The 17,310-nt window shown below is 42.3% G+C and overlaps 2 protein-coding genes across 12 annotated transcripts in view; one reads left to right on the top strand and one right to left on the bottom strand.

Annotated features, from left to right (window-relative positions):
• GGACT (gamma-glutamylamine cyclotransferase) overlaps window positions 1-17,310 on the bottom strand; it is a 73,210-nt gene that overhangs the window by 3,270 nt on the left and 52,630 nt on the right. For 7 of the 10 annotated variants that reach the window (XR_013985396.1, XR_013985397.1, XR_013985399.1 and 4 more), the window contains one exon: window positions 14,240-15,133. Coding sequence is in view for 2 of the 10 variants with exons in the window: in XM_081003329.1 (XP_080859455.1) it covers window positions 1,294-1,366; window positions 4,182-4,316; window positions 5,797-5,918; window positions 6,098-6,130 (363 nt within the window). In the remaining 8 variants the exon portion in view is untranslated. Of the gene's footprint in view, window positions 1-1,256; window positions 1,367-4,181; window positions 4,317-5,796; window positions 5,919-6,097; window positions 6,208-9,692; window positions 9,782-10,297; window positions 10,340-14,239; window positions 15,134-17,310 lie in introns of those variants that run through there. The other 3 variants (XM_081003329.1, XM_081003328.1, XR_013985395.1) reach the window with 3 other exon arrangements.
• PCCA (propionyl-CoA carboxylase subunit alpha) overlaps window positions 1-17,310 on the top strand; it is a 234,330-nt gene that overhangs the window by 183,777 nt on the left and 33,243 nt on the right. The window lies entirely within an intron of this gene.

The raw sequence follows: 17,310 nt of genomic DNA, 5'->3' as shown, positions 1-17,310 counted from the left end.
TCTGAATTTCAAGCAATTTTTGGTTTAGAAGTGGTCGTCTTCCCTCCCCCTCCCCACAACTTATTATTTTATAGTGAGTTAAAGGCTCCATAGCAGCTCAGGACTGACACAGATGGTAAACATTTTTACTGCAGAACACCAGCGGTGAGCAGCATATCACAGAGTTAGAGCTCTCAGCACTATGCTTGCTCAGCTGTGCATAATCACGCTTGTTCCCTTCTCCCGGGTTTCTAGCCAACTCAGAGAAACTCAGCTAAGCGATTCAATCCAATTCTACCGACATCACAAAGCTGTCGTTTAGTTCATAGATGATTTTTACAGCATTGTGTGACTGCTTGAAAAATACTTCCTCGCCCTCTCTGTAGCCCACTCAGAAGGTCAAAGGCCTTCACAGATTTGTAGAGTTGGAAGGGACCACAGGGGTTATCCAACCCCTGCAATGTAGGAATCTTTCACCCAGCATGGGACTCGAACCCACGCCCCTGAGATTAAGAGTCACATGCATGACCCATGCATGCAGCTACCCTTGGCTCCTTTGAGAGGAAGAGCAGGATATAAATCTAATTAATAATTAATTAGTAAGTCTGCAGCATTAATATCTGGAACTTCTGGCATGTGAATGAATTATAGAAGTGTCACCATGTCTGACTATCCTCTGCCGTGAAATAAGATGACCAGATATTCATTTATCAGTGGCTGAACTAGAGAACGCCAATTAATTTGGAGAATGATGAAGCCACATCTTTTGGGGCTGAAATTAAGTACCCTTAATGCCTTTGTCCTGGGCCTATGATTTCCCCATGTTCATTAAGATTAGTTTTCTGTGGAGCAAGTAGTGAAAGTTTTGAACACCTTTAAGTCTTCCCAGAAATTTCCCATTGCCATCATACGGTCACCAGGTTGGGTTTTATGGTTCCACCTGGTGGATGAGGGCAGAAGTAGACTTTTGGGATATAGGTGTCTCTCTACTCAGTTGAACCAGTCACACAAGCACCCACTTTTCTTTGTTTTGGGCTTGTTAAAATTTCCTTTATGCTCTGTTCTTTGCCCTTTCTCACTTCCCTCTTTAGCGGTCGCCTTCCTCTAACCCTTTCCCACCCTTCACAGATCCTTCTGACTTTTCTTTTCCCCTTCCTTAACTCAGTTTTTAAAAAAACCTTCAAACATACAAACTTTTAAGTCTTCCCTCTTCCCTTCTCCTTTCCCTCTCCCTATTGACACCTCAGGAAGAAGGTGCTTGAATTGACGCAGCCCACCTGTGGTCATTTGGAATGTGTCTGAGCGCTGCTGTGACTAATTGAGTCCCTGACTTGTGGCCTTCGTTAAGGCCTGTCCTCCCGTGTGCCCCTTGGTAGCTTGCAAGGCCCTGCGGAAGAGAAAGTGCCTGAAGCAAGTCACTCCACATACCCACATTTGCACTCCCCCTTCTCCTGCATAGCAAGCCTAGCCCAGGGACCTAACTGCACCTCTCCTCACAACTGATCAGATTTGGGGGTGGGGTGAGGACCCTGCCTCTCAGACCCCTGGAGCCTTCATTCTTCAGTATCTTCTGAAGAGGATGAATTTATGGGGGCTCCCCTCCCACTTTGTCTTCTCCACCAGCGCTCCATACCCTTTGCGATGATGCCTGCCCTGGGGGGCTTCCAACTAACAGAGGACATCCTGAGGCAGGAGGCCTTCCTGGGCTCCATTTCCTTAGAAGCAGCCTGATTCCCAACAGGATGGAATATAACAGGTTTAATAGGCCACATTAAACCTACTTCACATAGCCAGAAGAAGCTATGCCCTCTTAATCCTTTCATATTGGCTACCATTGATCCTGGGGACCTGGGCAGCTCTCAGGCCTTACCTTCACCAGGGACTGACCCCTTTTCCATTCCTGAACTGGATGTAGGGGAATGGAGCCATGGATCTGTGGCAGAGTAGCAACCATCCCATCTACTCCTCCTGGATGACCACTTTTTGCCATTACTGCCTTGGTCTGTAGTCTCCCTAGAGGTGAATACTGTCCCATCAGAAACCGCTCCAGCACCATTTAAGGGGGCAGCAGTGCGCCCAGAACCACAGACCTCCAGCAAATTCATACCAACTCCAGGCTGAATGAACCAACCCTATGCAATATAAGAAACTGCTAGCCCTGGTTAATAAATACTACACCCTGGATGCAGCATTTTTGAATCTCTTGAAGGACACCCGTTTCTATACCAGTTTTGAGATCTCTCCTGCCTAAGGATGGGGACGGCCAGCTAAACAACACCATAGAAAGGCACCAGGATTTCACTGTGCGATGAGTACATGAGACATTTGCCCTTGCCATCTGTGCAGCATGAACAGCTTCTGTCTTTACCAGGGAATCTCTTACTTGAATCAAGAGGTCCTAGTCACACACTGTGAAAAGAAGTGTTGCTGCAGATGGTAGCAACAGAACCAGTCATTTCAGAACTGCGGCCCTCAAGGCAGGTACCACAACTACCACCCAAACAAATATGGAACAAACCTCGTTATCTCTCCCCCCCAATCCAACACACACAACAGCAGCAAGGCAACAAATGCTCCATAGCCGAACCAATGACACCAGAAAGTGGGGGTAGGCTTCAGTCCTTTCTCAGCACCTGGCAGGGGATGGTGACAGACCTCTGGATCCTCAAAACAATATTAGAGGTCAGCTGTTGGCCACTTGAGCATCGCCTAACTCCTATAATATGCCTTCTCATATTTTGTTGCAGCATTTGGCTGGAGGGTCATTCAATAGGTTCTCCTGTGTTACCTCTGACAGTTGCAGTTGGGATGTCCCAACTCAGTGACCCTATGGTACTCACCTGCAGGGTGGATTTCTCTTGCCATCATAGGGTCATTGGGGCCTCACTCTAATTTGGACTGCAGTGCTGCAGTAGGTTGTATTGTTGGCTTTTTCCTTACGTATTGTGTTGAGACTCTGTGGACTGTTTGAGCTTGGCAAGTCCACAAAACTGAGCAGGGAGACGGCTGTGTCCCAAAAGCCGACTTTTGCCTTCATTCACCAGGTGGAACCATACAGGCTAACCTAATGAGTGCAAGAGAAATCTATCCTTCAGGTGAGTACCAGTTGTATTTTCTAGTGTATTCAGTTAGTGGGTGTTTGTTAACTTCTTGAAGCAGTGTTATATACCTGCTGTTATGGTGGAAGCTGCTGCATTTGATACAGAAGGTGGGATTTCTAACCCACCTTTCATTGCAACAGTAGTCAAGCTATGAATTAAGACTATTTCTGTTTTCATTAACTTAAATAAGACTTTTCTTTCAATAAACATTTTGATACAAGTAGTAAGCTAAGGGGATTTCCATTTTAACACAAGCCTATGACAACAGCGGGTGGGATGCGGGTGGCGCTATGGGTAAAACCTCAGCACCTAGAACTTGCCGATCGCATGGTCGGCAGTTCGAATCCCCGCGGCGGGGTGCGCTCCCGCTGCTCGGTCCCAGCGCCTGCCAACCTAGCAGTTCGAAAGCACCTCCGGGTGCAAGTAGATAAATATGTACCGCTTTATAGCAGGAAGGTAAACGGCGTTTCCGTGTGCGGCTCTGGCTCGCCAGAGTAGCTTCGTCACGCTGGCCACATGACCCGGAACTGTCTGCGGACAGCGCTGGCTCCCGGCCTCTAGAGTGAGATGAGCGCACAACCCTAGAGTCTGTCAAGACTGGCCCGTACGGGCAGGGGTACCTTTACCTTTTATGACAACAGCAATAACATTCAGTTGTGTCATCAATCTCATTCTGATAGATTATTATAGTCCATTGAACGTAAGTGAGAATCCTGAGTCACATCCCCCCTTTAATATTTTCTGTAAAATGCAGCCCTTTCTTCTGGCACAATTAATTTTGCCATCTGCCTGGTGATGAGCTATGTTCTACCATTTTCTGTTTTGGTTTACAATGCTGCTCAGGCTTTGTCTTAATATCTCATTGCAGTTCTTGTGCAAAAGTACTGAAATGCTCCCCCCCCCCTTTTGTAACATGGAGAAGATCAAAAAATGTCATGCAGTTCCAACCTTATACTGTCAAATGTTTTCTGGGCTAACATTCTTACATTCTCTGTAAGGTATAACTAAAGCCTGACCGGGTTTATTTGAACAATGTAAAGTCAAAGAATCAGCAGCAAAAACAAATACTTCTAATTCATGTACCTTTTCTTTGGTGTTTACCTTGGAGTTGGTGTCTTCCTTAGATAAAACAGTTTGATATTAAACAGTTCCTCTAATTTTACAGGGCTCTGTTTCTTTTTATGGCAACACACACTGTGCAGGAAGGTCATTATGCCGAGGGTAGGAGAAGAAAAGCTGTCAGCATAAAAGAGAAAGTTAACATTGCACATGTTGTCTTTGTTTATGGGGTTCCTGGAATGTGTTGAGATTCATTCCAAATGGGGGTTCGAAATAATTTGTTGCAAAGTGCTGGACAGCTACCTCACAGATTCCTTTACTATGAAAAGGCATTTCTCTTTGAAAGTATGGCTAGTATACATATTTGCCAAAAGGGTGTAGAATATTGATCTCCTTTTTTTGTTTTTTAAGGAAAAAGTACTTCACAATTGCATCTGTTTATATTTGTTCAACTGACTTGTTTCATACAGTTTAAGGGGTATAGTAGTATTACATGTAACAAGGCCCAGCTGTAAAAACACAGGGGGTGAGAGGAAGATTCCAGGCCACTAATTCCTACCCTGTGAGGTTAGTTCTGTAAAAAGTGTTGCAAGGTAATGCTCCGGTCTGTGCACAATGTACTGATAATTTTTCTTATTTCCTGTTGGAACCTGTGACTGTTCTACAACTGGAGGTTGAGCTGATTTTCATTATGGGGTGGGGTGGTGATAGCCAAGCCGCCAGACATTTGTTGGGTGACATTTCACCTACCAAAACATAAACATGTGGAACTAATTGAACATTGATGGATCCTAAGTATTCTTACTAGAATGTTTCTGCACAGGGACAAGGTGTTGGACTTAATGAGTTCAGTGTTTGGCAATTAAAAGGTAAATGGCAAGTAGAAGGAAGGTGACTAGCCAGGAAGTATTAGCCCGAGCCATGAAAAACAGATTCTTCAAACAACTGAAGCACCTGTTTAAGTCTATAACCGGGATGGGGAAATTTTGGCCCTCCAGCTGTTGTTGAACTCTGACACCCATCAGCCCCTGTCAGCATGTCCAATGATCGGGAATGATGTAAGTTGTAGTCCTGCAACATCTGGAGGGCCACAGGTTCCCCATTCCTGGTCTTTTGGAAGTTTTTCATGTGTGTGAATCTGGAAATGGTTCCACCTTAGTGACAGAGAATGTCTGTTTGAAAGTAGACAGCCTTCAAGGAATCTTCAGCTGTTTCTGACTGAGGTGGTACATGATTTGCAATTTAATGTAGCGTACAATGGGCAAGACAGTCTTACATTCCTGCCATATCAGCTCCAGCTCACATGGCCTTAAAGTCAGCACATCTTTGGGTTGTATGTGCTCTTGAGCATGAAAAGGAAATGAAAGAAGTACAAAAACCAAAGACTATACAGTGGTACCTCGGGATGCGAACGGGATCCGTTCCGGAGCCCTGTTCGCATCCTGAACAGAACGTAAGACGCGACAGCGCGTCTGCGTGTGTGCGGGTCGCATTTCGCCACTTCCACGCATGCGCGTGACGTCATTTTGACTGCGCATCCATGAGCGGTAAAACCCGGAAGTAACGCTCTCCGTTACTTCCGGGTCGCCGCACAGCGCAACCCGAAAGCGCTCAACCTGAAGCGTATTTATCCCGAGGTATGACTGTATATTGCAACCCAGCTTCTGTTCCTCCAGCATCCAAGGTAACATAACCAACTCCTTGGCATGGGTAGAGCCAGTCCAGGCAGGCAGGCAGGTTAGATTGATGTTGTGCATTGCACTGAACCTGGAGTGCAGCCTATAGAGAGACAAGAGAAACAGAGGGACAGGAATGAATAATATTTGGCAGCTGCAGAACAATCTCTGACCTTGGGTATTTGAGAGCAAATAACTGAGTGAGGGTGTTACTAGCAAGGCACTCCTCAACTGCCCTTGCTTTATTGGAGGGAAGCATACAACAAATGAGTAAATACTTACAATCCCCAGGTATAATTCTGTATGATGTTCCATGTGGCCAGGCTGGGATTCTGCAAGGCCAGGCCAAGGCAAAGCAATTCCTTATGAGTTTATTGATGAGGATTGTTATACTGATAGGTGGGTGAAGAATTTTATGCAAGAGACAAGGGGGGTGGGAAGAGAAAAGAAGAGAGAAATGTTTTTAATCAGCAGAATAAACAAATAAAATGTGACTACTAGTAAATTAAAGGTGTTAATAGTCACTTTTTAATTAAAATATGAAAAACGAAGTCATATTGAAATGATCTCACTGTGCTGCTATGTTATAGATGCTACCTTTTCAATGAAGGCAATATTTATTTATAGCAGTTATATCCCAGTTGCTGGAAAAGCAGCACAATTGCTATTGTCGCCATGCTTCTGAAATAGTTAAACCTGACACACACACACACAGAGGGAGAGAGAGAGAGAGAGAGAGAGAGAGAGAGAGAGAGAGAGAGCTTGGATCGATTATTCTTGTTAACATCAGAAGGAGCAGCTCACACAAGTTGCTCAGGAAAATAATTTGGGTGTCAGTGTCACAAATGAAAAAAACCCAAAAAGGAAAAGGAAGCAATTCTCTCGCAACGGGACGTGGTGTAGAGAAGGATAACCTGCCTTCAAAGATTTTGTTTCGACTATTATGATGTTTAATAAATTGTTTGCTTCAAAGGCCTTTGCTACAACAAAATAAGCAGCCTTCCTGCTATTCTTGTTCACTGGCTGCTATAAGTAGCTCATATCCTGTCCTCTCTGGTCTCAGGTGGTTTGCTTTTGTTTGTAAAACTGGAGCTGCTGTTTTAAAGAGCCCTTCCATGTCTTTAAATTATTAGCAAGTTCACAATGTGTTTCAAGAATCAATTGAACTTCTCATATAGAGGCTTGACATTTTGACTCATTATAAAGAACGGTGAACAGGATCTGCCCAGCAAATAGGGCCATCTCATCTAATCTAAAAATGGGGGGGGGGGAAGAATGATTGATTTTCCTGTAATATAAATGAGTTCCTCTTTCTGAGGGATTGTGAGCATGTGATAATAGAGGACACAAAGGTAAGCCAGTAGTTTTCAGTATGCTTTCAGACACCGCGTCGTGTTTAGAAAGTTAAAAACCCAGTTGGTTGGATCCAGACAGAGTAGTCACATTTATGTCCCATAGAAATCACTTCACACATAAGTTGAATCACATTATTCATTTTAGCGTCCATTCACCCAGATTGGCAAGATCCTTCTTGAGCTACTCACAATTCCATTCTCTTCTTATCACTCTGAACAGTTTGGTGTCAACTGGAGGAAACACGATCCAAAACCATCCCTCAGCATGAGGAATTACCGTATTTTTCGCTCTATAAGACGCACCAGACCACAAGACGCACCTAGTTTTTGGAGGAGGAAAACAAGAAGAAAAAAAATTCTGAATCTCAGAAGCCAGAACAGCAAGAGGGATCGCTACGCAGTGAAAGCAGCAATCCCTCTTGCTGTTCTGGCTTCTGGGATAGCTGTGCAACCTGCATTCGCTTCATAACACACACACACATTTCCCCTTACTTTTTAGGAGGGAAAAAGTGAGTCTTATAGAGCAAAAAATACGGTATTTTCTATGGTTTGGTTCCCAATGAGTGTGATTATGCAAATCTTGGTCATAACTAGATAAAAATATTCATTTATATAGTAGTATCCAGATCCATTCAATAAATGATCAGTAGCATAGGATTACAAACTGTTGACAATAACATTTTTGTTAATTCTCTACTATTGATCTTTGGCTTCACATGGATACAGTCCTATAAACATTCCTATATACTATTGCTAAATTTTGTGTAAACTTAGAAGTTGGAAAATCTATGGTCATCCATATGTTACTGAACTACAACTCCCATCATCCCTGACCATTGCTCATTCTTGCTGAGGCTGATGGGACTTGGAGTTGAACAACTTTGTGAGTGTATAAACAAACACTAATAGGCTTCCTGATCCTGTTGTGTTGTGATTATGTTTGGTGTGACAAAAGGCTGCAAGTGTGTTGGGGTTTTCTTGTGCTTCACCGCCTGTACAGTGGTACCTCGGGTTACAGATGCTTCAGGTTATAGACACTTCAGGTTACAGACTCCGCTAACCCAGAAATGGTACCTTGGGTTAAGAACTTTGCTTCAGGATGAGAACAGAAATTGTGTGGCGGTGGCGCAGTGGCAGCAGGAGGCCCCATTAGCTAAAATGGTGCTTCAGGTTAAGAACAGTTTCAGGTTAAAAACGGACCTCCGGATCGAATTAAGTACTTAACCCGAGATACCACTGTACTAGAATAGTTCCAGCAGAACCAGATTGTTCCCCACCCCGGAACGATGTGTAGAAGGCAAATAGACAAGAAGGTATCACTGTAATCCTATTATCTTTATCTTTAGCGGAAATGCTGCAATGCAAAGGGTCAATGAACTTCATAGAAGGAGATTTTTGAGTGAAACTCAGTACTCACTTCAGTAACCATTCCTATTCTGCAAAGCATGTGTTTTTTGAATATTGATTGTGTTCATTTTCTGCTGCAAAATACATTAATTGATAACTACCTGCTGGTGTTGAATCAATTTTGTGTGAAGCCTGGAGACAGGTTTGTCAGGTAGGGTAAATAATATTGATCCCATCTTTAAACTAAGTGGAGCAGAGGATAAATTAATTGAGTTTGAGTAGTTATTTAATTATACTCTACTGATTATTTAAACGTCAGGAATTATTTGATATCATGAGGCAAGTTCAATCCACAAACAAAGTGTTTCAAGTTAGCTTTTTAAAACTCAGAGTAAACTTACTCTTTCTTGATAAGAACAGTTTTCCACATCTGATAGGATTTTGTGGCATTGCCAGCGCTGCTCCTGAGAGATGCAGTTCCTATGTGGGTCTCCTCTCCTTAAGAGGACTCTTAAGAGGTAATTAAACTGCTGCTTTGTCTTTTTAGGATTTTAGTGTATTATATGGTACTATTGCGTTTTAGTGTTGTTATATGGATATGGCAGGAATGGTTATCTTTTGTAAATCACTTAAAATTATTCTGGTATTACGTGGTATATAAATGTAAGAAATAAATAAGCAAAATATTCCTTGCATGCACATAGCCTATAATGATTTATCGGGTTGTCATGACTTGCTTAAAGATCCTCTCCTAAACTGTGCAAGTAGCATGTGTTCATATGATAATAACTCCTAGCCTGCTCAACACTAAGATGATGGGTGTCAGGCCTCAAATTGTTATTGCTTCCTAGACTTATCAGTCAGCTGAACTGTGAAGGATGTGAAAATTGATAGCATTTCATTTATGTAAAATATTAAAAAATATGCAGACAAATACATGTTAAAATGCCATACAGTAAAACAAATAATAAATGCATTAGAAAAGCATTAATGCATAAATCAGAACTGATTCTTGGCCTTATATTTTTGTTTGTTGGTTCAGAATACATAAACATATCTCATATTCAATTAAATACTGAAATGCCAGCCTTTTCCTTACTGCCCAACCTCCCAGACATTTCCAGTTTTGGTTGACCAAATCAATATCAGATGATCAGATGTAATTTTCTAATTACCTGGAGCAGGGAGGGGAAGATGACTCCCTGAAAATAGGTTGCTGCTCTGTGCACTGTGTTTGTAGCTGTGTTATACACTAAAATTAAGTCTAATTGGAAAACAAAAACAAAAATCTGACTCACTTCAAACAACAGCTGCAAAATATTGCCCTGAGGATGGAGGTTAACTCACTTGTGAAATAACGGCCAAAGCTCACACTCTTAATAACTGTTTTCTTTAGCCCTTGAGAAAACTCCATAATTTAATGTGAAATGCTTGGCAGAAAGAGCTTCAATTTAGAGACTGGCTCAGCAGGGAAGAAAAGAGTTGAAAACTCTCTTGTTACAAATGCACTTATATTTGCAACTTTATGTAATCTTCCCCCAAAAGTAAAAATTTTAAATGTTTGAGTTTGGTTCATAAATAATTGTGAGTATATATAAACATATACCGTATTTTTCGCTCCATAAGATGCACTTTTTTCTTCCAAAAAAGTAAGGGGAAATGTCTGTGCGTCTTATGAAGCGAATGCTGCACGGAGGAGGGACAGACAGGAGCATGGCTCCCATCCGTCCCTCCTCCGTGGCTCACTTTAAAGCAGCAAAGCGGGAAAGGAGCCGCTTACACGGGTGTAAAGCAAGCACAGCAGGAGCTGTATAATCTCTCCGCCCCCGCGCTTGGCTGCCCCATTGGGATGATGCTCGTGTGGGTGGAGGGATTCTACATTCTACATACAAGGATGATAAAGCAGAAAAGACTAGCATATAAGATTCCTTTTAAACCAGAGGTAGTAAAATATGCTAAGGAGCATGGAAACAGAGCTGCGGAGAGACATTTTGGGCCACCTCCAACTGGAAAAAATGGTGCGAGTGGAGGAAACAGGAGGATCAGCTGCAAAAAGCAGATAAAAGTAAGCACACTTTTTGTGGAAATGCTGCAAAGTGGTCACAGTTGGACGTGGCCATGAAAGAATGGATCACAAACCACCAGAATAATGGCTTCTCAGTCTCTACTAAAATGATAATATATTACTGTAGAGAAAGGCATTCATTATTTTATTGGATCACCATCGTAGTGCTACAGGTTTATGAGGAGATGTGGCCTTGCTATGCGCACCAAAACTAGAATTGCACAAAAAAATGCCAGAAGACTATGAATCTAAGATTCTGTCTTTTCATAAATTTGTAATTTATGCTAGGAAGAGAAATGGGTTTGAAATTGGCCAGATTGGGAATATGGATGAAGCCCCTTTGATGTGCCATCTAATAGGACTGTTGATCTGAAAGGTGCCAAAACTATCGCCGTGAAAACCTCTGGACATGAGAAAACCCATTACATGGTTGTGTTGTCTTGCTGTGCAGACCACACCAAATTGCCACCCATGTTAATTTTCAAAAGGAAAACATTTCCAAAAGAAGTGATTCCAAGAGGAGTTGTACATGTTCATGAGAAAGGATGGATGGACGAAAATGGAATGAGAGTATGGGTTGAAAAAGTGTGGTCCTGGAGGGTTTTTGGAAAAAAAACCTGCCTTATTAGTACTTGACCAGTTTAGAGCACATATTAGCGAAACTACAAAAAAGTGCTTTAAAGAAGTTAAGACTCATCTAGCTGTAATTCCTGGAGGTCTTACCAGCCAGTTGCACCCTCTAGATGTTTCCATCAACAAGCCATTTAAGGTCTTTTTTGCGAGAAGAGTGGAACAAATGGATGGCTGCTGGTAATCATGATCTGACACCTACTGGACGAATGAAGAGGCCCACTATCACTCAAGTTTGTGAATGGGTGAAAGCATCATGGCACTCGGTGAAGGAGGAAATCGTTGTACAGTCATTCAAAAAATGTGGCATTTTGCTTTGGATGGAAACAACGATGGTATCTTATATGAAGATAGCGAAAAAAGTGATGTCAGTGATTGTGAGCAACTGAGCTTCATAAATTCTCACTCTAGCACTGATGAGTTCTTGGGGTTCACAGAAGACTAGAAGACTACTCGAACCTTAAAGTCTCTCTTCATTTGTTAATGACAGTGAGGATGGTTCTTAGTGCCAGTGTTGACTGCTGTTCACTTTACATGGTTGAAATATTTTTATATACCAGTTTTTTATTAAATAGTTTAGTACAACATTTGATTCAGAATTTTTTTCCCCTTGTTTTCCTCCTCTAAAAACTAAGTGCGTCTTATGGTCAGGTGCACCTTATGGAGCAAAAAATACGGTAGATTAAGCAAGGAACAACATGCAGTAGCCAAACTATGTAAAGTTCAACAGAAATTTCTCCCATGTTGCATATGCATCTTTGATGATCCAACTATGAAAGCTCTGCCTATTCAAGAGTTTAGGTTCACTGGTTCATTTCAAGCAAAACATCTGAATTCTCTAATATATTCCTGTGTAATTGGCTGTTATTGCTATTGCTTCGTGTAAAACCATTGTGCAGCAATGATATTCAAAAGTATATAGCAAATTCTCACTTTTTTGATAATTAGAAATGGAAGCAAAAACCCCCATCTTGCTGCTAAAGTACTAAAGAGATTGCTAACCAGATTCAAGCTGAGACTCAAGTTTTGCCTGTACATTTTGTCTTTATTGGCAGGGTGCAGCCTATTTTCCTGTGCTACATAAAGGCTCGGCACACTGAACTCTCATCTGACCTACCCCGTGCATCATTTTTTGTAATGCCATTTTAAATCTGCCAAAGTGTTTTACAGGCTTTTATCAACTTTTATCCAATGTCTCATAGTACATTTTATATTCCATAGCCAAGTGATTTGTACAGTACATTTTTTGTGGTGTTGTTGGGGGGGTTGTTTTTTTGCAGAATTGAGTCTGTATTATCTGGTCATAGCCAATTCACATGATCTTGGACATAAGGTTTGTTGGAGGTGGTGCATTGACATATCGCCATGAGTTATCTGAGGCAAATTCATTATATCTGTTCACTTGTGCATTCCATGGCAGCTAGTCTTCATCTTCCTTCCAGAGGGGTATGGTGTCCTGCCCTCCCCCAACCAGGAATTACTGCAAGAGCAGACTTTAGTCTTTCAAATTCCAGTGGTGCCCTATGCGAGGCCAAAATTTGGTGCCCATCCCGCCTCTCACCTTCCATTCTGCTCGGTTTACACATCATGGTTGCGATGCCCTGTGGTGCCCCCTAGGCTCGGCACCCAGTGTGGTGGAACCAGTCGCACTGCCCTAAATCCGCCTCTGATTCCTGGCATCTGACAGGTAGTTTAGTACAGCCCTGGTATATTTGTATATGCACTGTACTATATGCCTTGCTTGCACAATTAATTCGTCTTGAAAAGGGGGTGAGTGGCTCACACAAGCTGGACCTGCACAATTTGCATTGGAAGGTTGTGTTGCCCAGGGTGTGTGTGGGAGGAGTGAAGGATGTACAAGCCTCCGGGTCACCCTCTCGTACCCCACAGTGTGTGTAACCTGTGTCAGGGTCCTGCATGAGTCAGTCCTTCCGAATTTGCCCTCCGATTAACTAATATATTTAGAATAAAACCTGTTAGAAGTTGGAATGTCTAATATTACTAATTACATTGGCAGGCTTATTTTGTGAAAAAGTTGTCCTCGTTGACATTTTCTTTTATCAAACTAGAAAGAGAAACCTAGGTGTTCCATTCACAACCACTCTCCTCCATGCATAGGCCCAGGAGCGATTAAAGTGATGAATTGTCTCAGCATAACATATTGACACTATCAATTGGATGTTATCAAACAGCTTAAACTAATGGAATGATTTACTTCATGTTTAACTGCCTTTTTCAATTAAAGGTAGCAAATGCTGTGGGACTTGAGCCTAAGTGAACAAACCATATATTTTCTCCTGTTAACACCAGCATCGCTGACATGCAAGTGATGGGAGTGTTACCCTATTGCTGCAGGCTGTAATGGGCTAGTTTAAATGGTCATGAGGGAAAAAAAGTGATTAATGATTAGGAACAGGGCTGTTACACAGCTTCACAGCTCTTTTTCCTCCACGCATTTCCATTCGTGTCAACTAGCTGCACACTTGGGAGGTGTTATTTCCAAGTAGTCAACATAGTTTATTTCTGCTGCTATTTGTTTCCATTTCATGAGTCCCTTTGGTTGTGCAGCTATAGCTTACGTTTCTTTGGAGTCGTCAGCTTTGCTAATGATAAAAGTGGATTATGTACCACTCTTTATTAGCATGGTGAACAAAACCTCAACCATTGCACTTGAGTGTCATGGTAGACACAGGAGGATTCCTTTCTTTATTGCATGTCGACCCTGGGACAGTGGGATACGTCTGGGAGGAGCTACTGAAATTAGTTGGGTATTAAACTGTTGTCTTGCAATAACAATAATTGCTACGCATCCAGAAATTGCATGTTCAGCATGTACAGCAATGCCCATTAGTGCTCTTTTGTTAATAAACTTCATATCTCTATCCTTCATTGGGCTGCTTCTAGACCTTTTAAAATTCTTTGAGGGTGCAAATAATGTGGTAGACTGTGGTGATCTGACAGACACAAATTACAGTTTCCAAAAAAAGCTTCCAGTTAAATCCTTCACCAAAGACAAACAATGAAACCTAACTAGTCAAGTCCTTTAATGGCTTGGTAACTACTTACAGAATAAGAAGCAGAGCACTGGAGCAAATACATACTTTTCACAATGGAGAAAACATAGGAACCTGCTTCATCCCAAGTCAGAGCATTGATCCAGTCTGTTTTGTGTATACAGAATGGCTGTAGTTTCAGGCATGAGTCTGTCCCAGTCCGACCTGGAGATACCAGGAATCACACTTGGGTCATTGTATATACAAAATGCGTGCCAGACCACCGAGCAGCAGCAGATTCCTAAAAGCATGTGTATTAGGTCTCCTAAGTATTTTAGAATCAGTGCTATTGAAACCTAGAGGCAAAGAGGTGGCCACATTTTCAGATGATATTTAAGGTGGTGGAAACTGAAGCAGAGAGCAAAGCTCTCCAAAAGATTTCTCTAAACTGAATGAATAGTCAACAGATGGGCAAATGAGATTTAGTGAAACTAAGTGCTACGTTATTCACATTTTTTAAAAAAAGAAATCCTACAACTTCAATCCTGAAGTTAGCTCGATGTGCAAGAAAATGAAACCGCCAGTATCGTAAATTTTGTATAAATTGTATAAATCTGTGGCAGGGTCATTTGGAACACTCAGTATGGTCATCCTAACTCAAAATAGAGCTAGAAAAGTGCAGAGAAGACTAGAAATACGATCTAGAAGTTGGAGCATGCTCTCCATAAGTAAAAGACCAGGTCTTTGTGATCTGTATGGGAGGTCCTTCTTATGGTTCTGCAAATGGGTGTGGCCCCTCCTGCAGTGACTCAAGTTAGGGTCTTCTCTGTGGTGTCATCTTGTTTGTGGAACTCCCTCTTCGGAGTTGCATCAGTCAGTCTTTCTTCATCAGGTCAAGACATACCGGTTCATTCAGGCCTTTGTGATCCTATTTGAATAAAGTAAATCATTTGTGACTTTTTAGTTTAGACAAAAGATAACAAAGTAAACATGATACAGGTATAAAAACAGATGAATGGTGTGGGAAAAGTAGATGGGGAGAAATTTCAGTACCAAGGGAAGGTATTCTAATTACCGTATTTTTTGTACCATAACACTCACTTTTCCCCCCCTAGAAAGTAAGGGGAAATGTCTGTGCGTGTTATGGAGCGAATGCCTATGGATGGCGGGGGGATCTGCTGCAGTCGTGAGCAGAGGATCCATGGTTCCCCTTCCTTCCCTCCTCCGTGGCTCGCTTTGAAACAGCAAAGCGGGAGAAGAGCCGCTGAGTGGGGAGGAGAGAGGGACAGAGAGCCTGCTTGCTTTAAAGGAGCAAAGCAGGAGAGGAGAGGAGCCGCTTACACGAGTGTAAGCGGCTCCTGTCCAGTTGGCTCCTTTAAAGCAAGCAGGCTCTCTATCCCTCTCTCCTCCCCACTCAGCTGGCTAAATAGCAGCAAAGTTTTTCAGCGAGCCGGGGAGGAGGGAGAGAAGCAGAGCCTGCTTGCTTCTCCTCTTATACCCCTCTTCTGCATTATTAACAGCATCCTTCTCCACCCACCCCACGCGTGTTCCTTGTCCCTTGAGTGCTTTTCCATTCCTCCCCACTTAAAACGTGGTTACAAAGCACGGATCCACATGGATCCTCAGGATTTTTGCACTGGGTCACCCCAAATTCACCATCAGATCACATAGCATGTCCATGGCTACAGCTTGCACCAAAAAAATCACGCACCCACTGTTGCCTGGGACTGCAGTGGTGCAAAAATGTGGTTACAAAGCATGGATCCACATGGATTCTCAGGATTTTTGCATTGGGCTACCTCAAACTCACCGTCAGATCACATGCCTGTGGCCACAGCATGAACCACAAAAATCATACATCCACTGTTTCGTTTAGAATATTTTTTTCTTGTTTTCCTCCTCTAAAAACTATGTGCGTGTTATGGTTGGGTGCGTGTTATAGAGCGAAAAATACGGTAAATTAATTGGTAGTCAATTCAGCCCAAATGCAACAACACATAAACCCCCTTGATAGAATGTATTTATTTGTGGAATTCACTGCAACAAGATGTGATGGTGGCCCTTGGGAACAAACAAAGGAGAGATGTTGCTTGTGTGCCACACTTTAGGGATTCCCTGAAATATTTGGCTGGTCCCTATTCCAAAGAGGCTGTGGTTGATGAGTACTTGATCTGATGTCGCAGGGCTCTTTTTATGTGGTACAAAAGGGACATTGTGTAGGAATTTTCCAATATTTTCATCAGGTTTTTTACTATCTCTGTGTTCATAAGACATAAGGGAGGAAAACAGTGTCGCCATGATGTCATAATCCATGTAATGTACCTTTGAGAGGAAGGGTGTTGCTGCCTAAAAAAACACATTCACTTTTCCCTTCTAAAGCTAACTGAAATCGGATGCTGGAGGCTATTTGGGTTAGAAAATACGCCTGACAGATGAAGTAGTCTATTCTTGTGACCACAGTATTGAATTTGCTCTTTTGAAGTATTGTACAGCAATGCTCTTGTTTGCTCAGTGTGCTTCCCTGTAGTGGGGGCCAGAAATATTATTGTGCAACTCTAGGCACATCATTTAAAACAGTGGCTTTCCATTGTTCCAGATGTGGGCCCCAGCCTACAGCATGAGGTTCAGTTAATTTGTTTAATACCTTATCTTCGGTTGCCTTTTTTTTTTTTTTTTTTTACTAAGTTGAATGTCAGATATGTGACAACCCACCCCCCATTTTCATTTTTACAACCCCACACAGGCAGCAGAACTAGACGATTACAGAGTGGCTTTGGCAACCCAGCCAGATGTGCAGGCTATAAAAAAATAAAATTGTTATTGTTATTATTATTAGTAGTAGTAATAATAATAATAATAAATTTTATTTATATCCCGCCCTCCCCAGCCGAAGCCGGGCTCAGGGCGGCTAACAACACTAAAATAGTGCAACATTATAAAAACATTATAAAAATTAATTAAAATCAAAATTGATGGCAACCATAAACTAAAGTTTTGTAAAGATTGCCAAAGGAGGGAGTCAGGCTGCGCCCTGACCAAAGGCCTGGTGGAACAGCTCTGTCTTGCAGGCCCTGCGGAAAGATGTCAAGTCCTGCAGGGCCCTTG

Source organism: Podarcis pityusensis (genome assembly GCF_964106645.2).
Source record: "Podarcis pityusensis genome assembly, chromosome: 4".
Taxonomy (NCBI): domain Eukaryota; kingdom Metazoa; phylum Chordata; class Lepidosauria; order Squamata; family Lacertidae; genus Podarcis; species Podarcis pityusensis.
The sequence above is the reverse complement of the archived record's forward strand: the minus strand, read 5'-3'. Positions and strand labels throughout refer to the sequence as shown.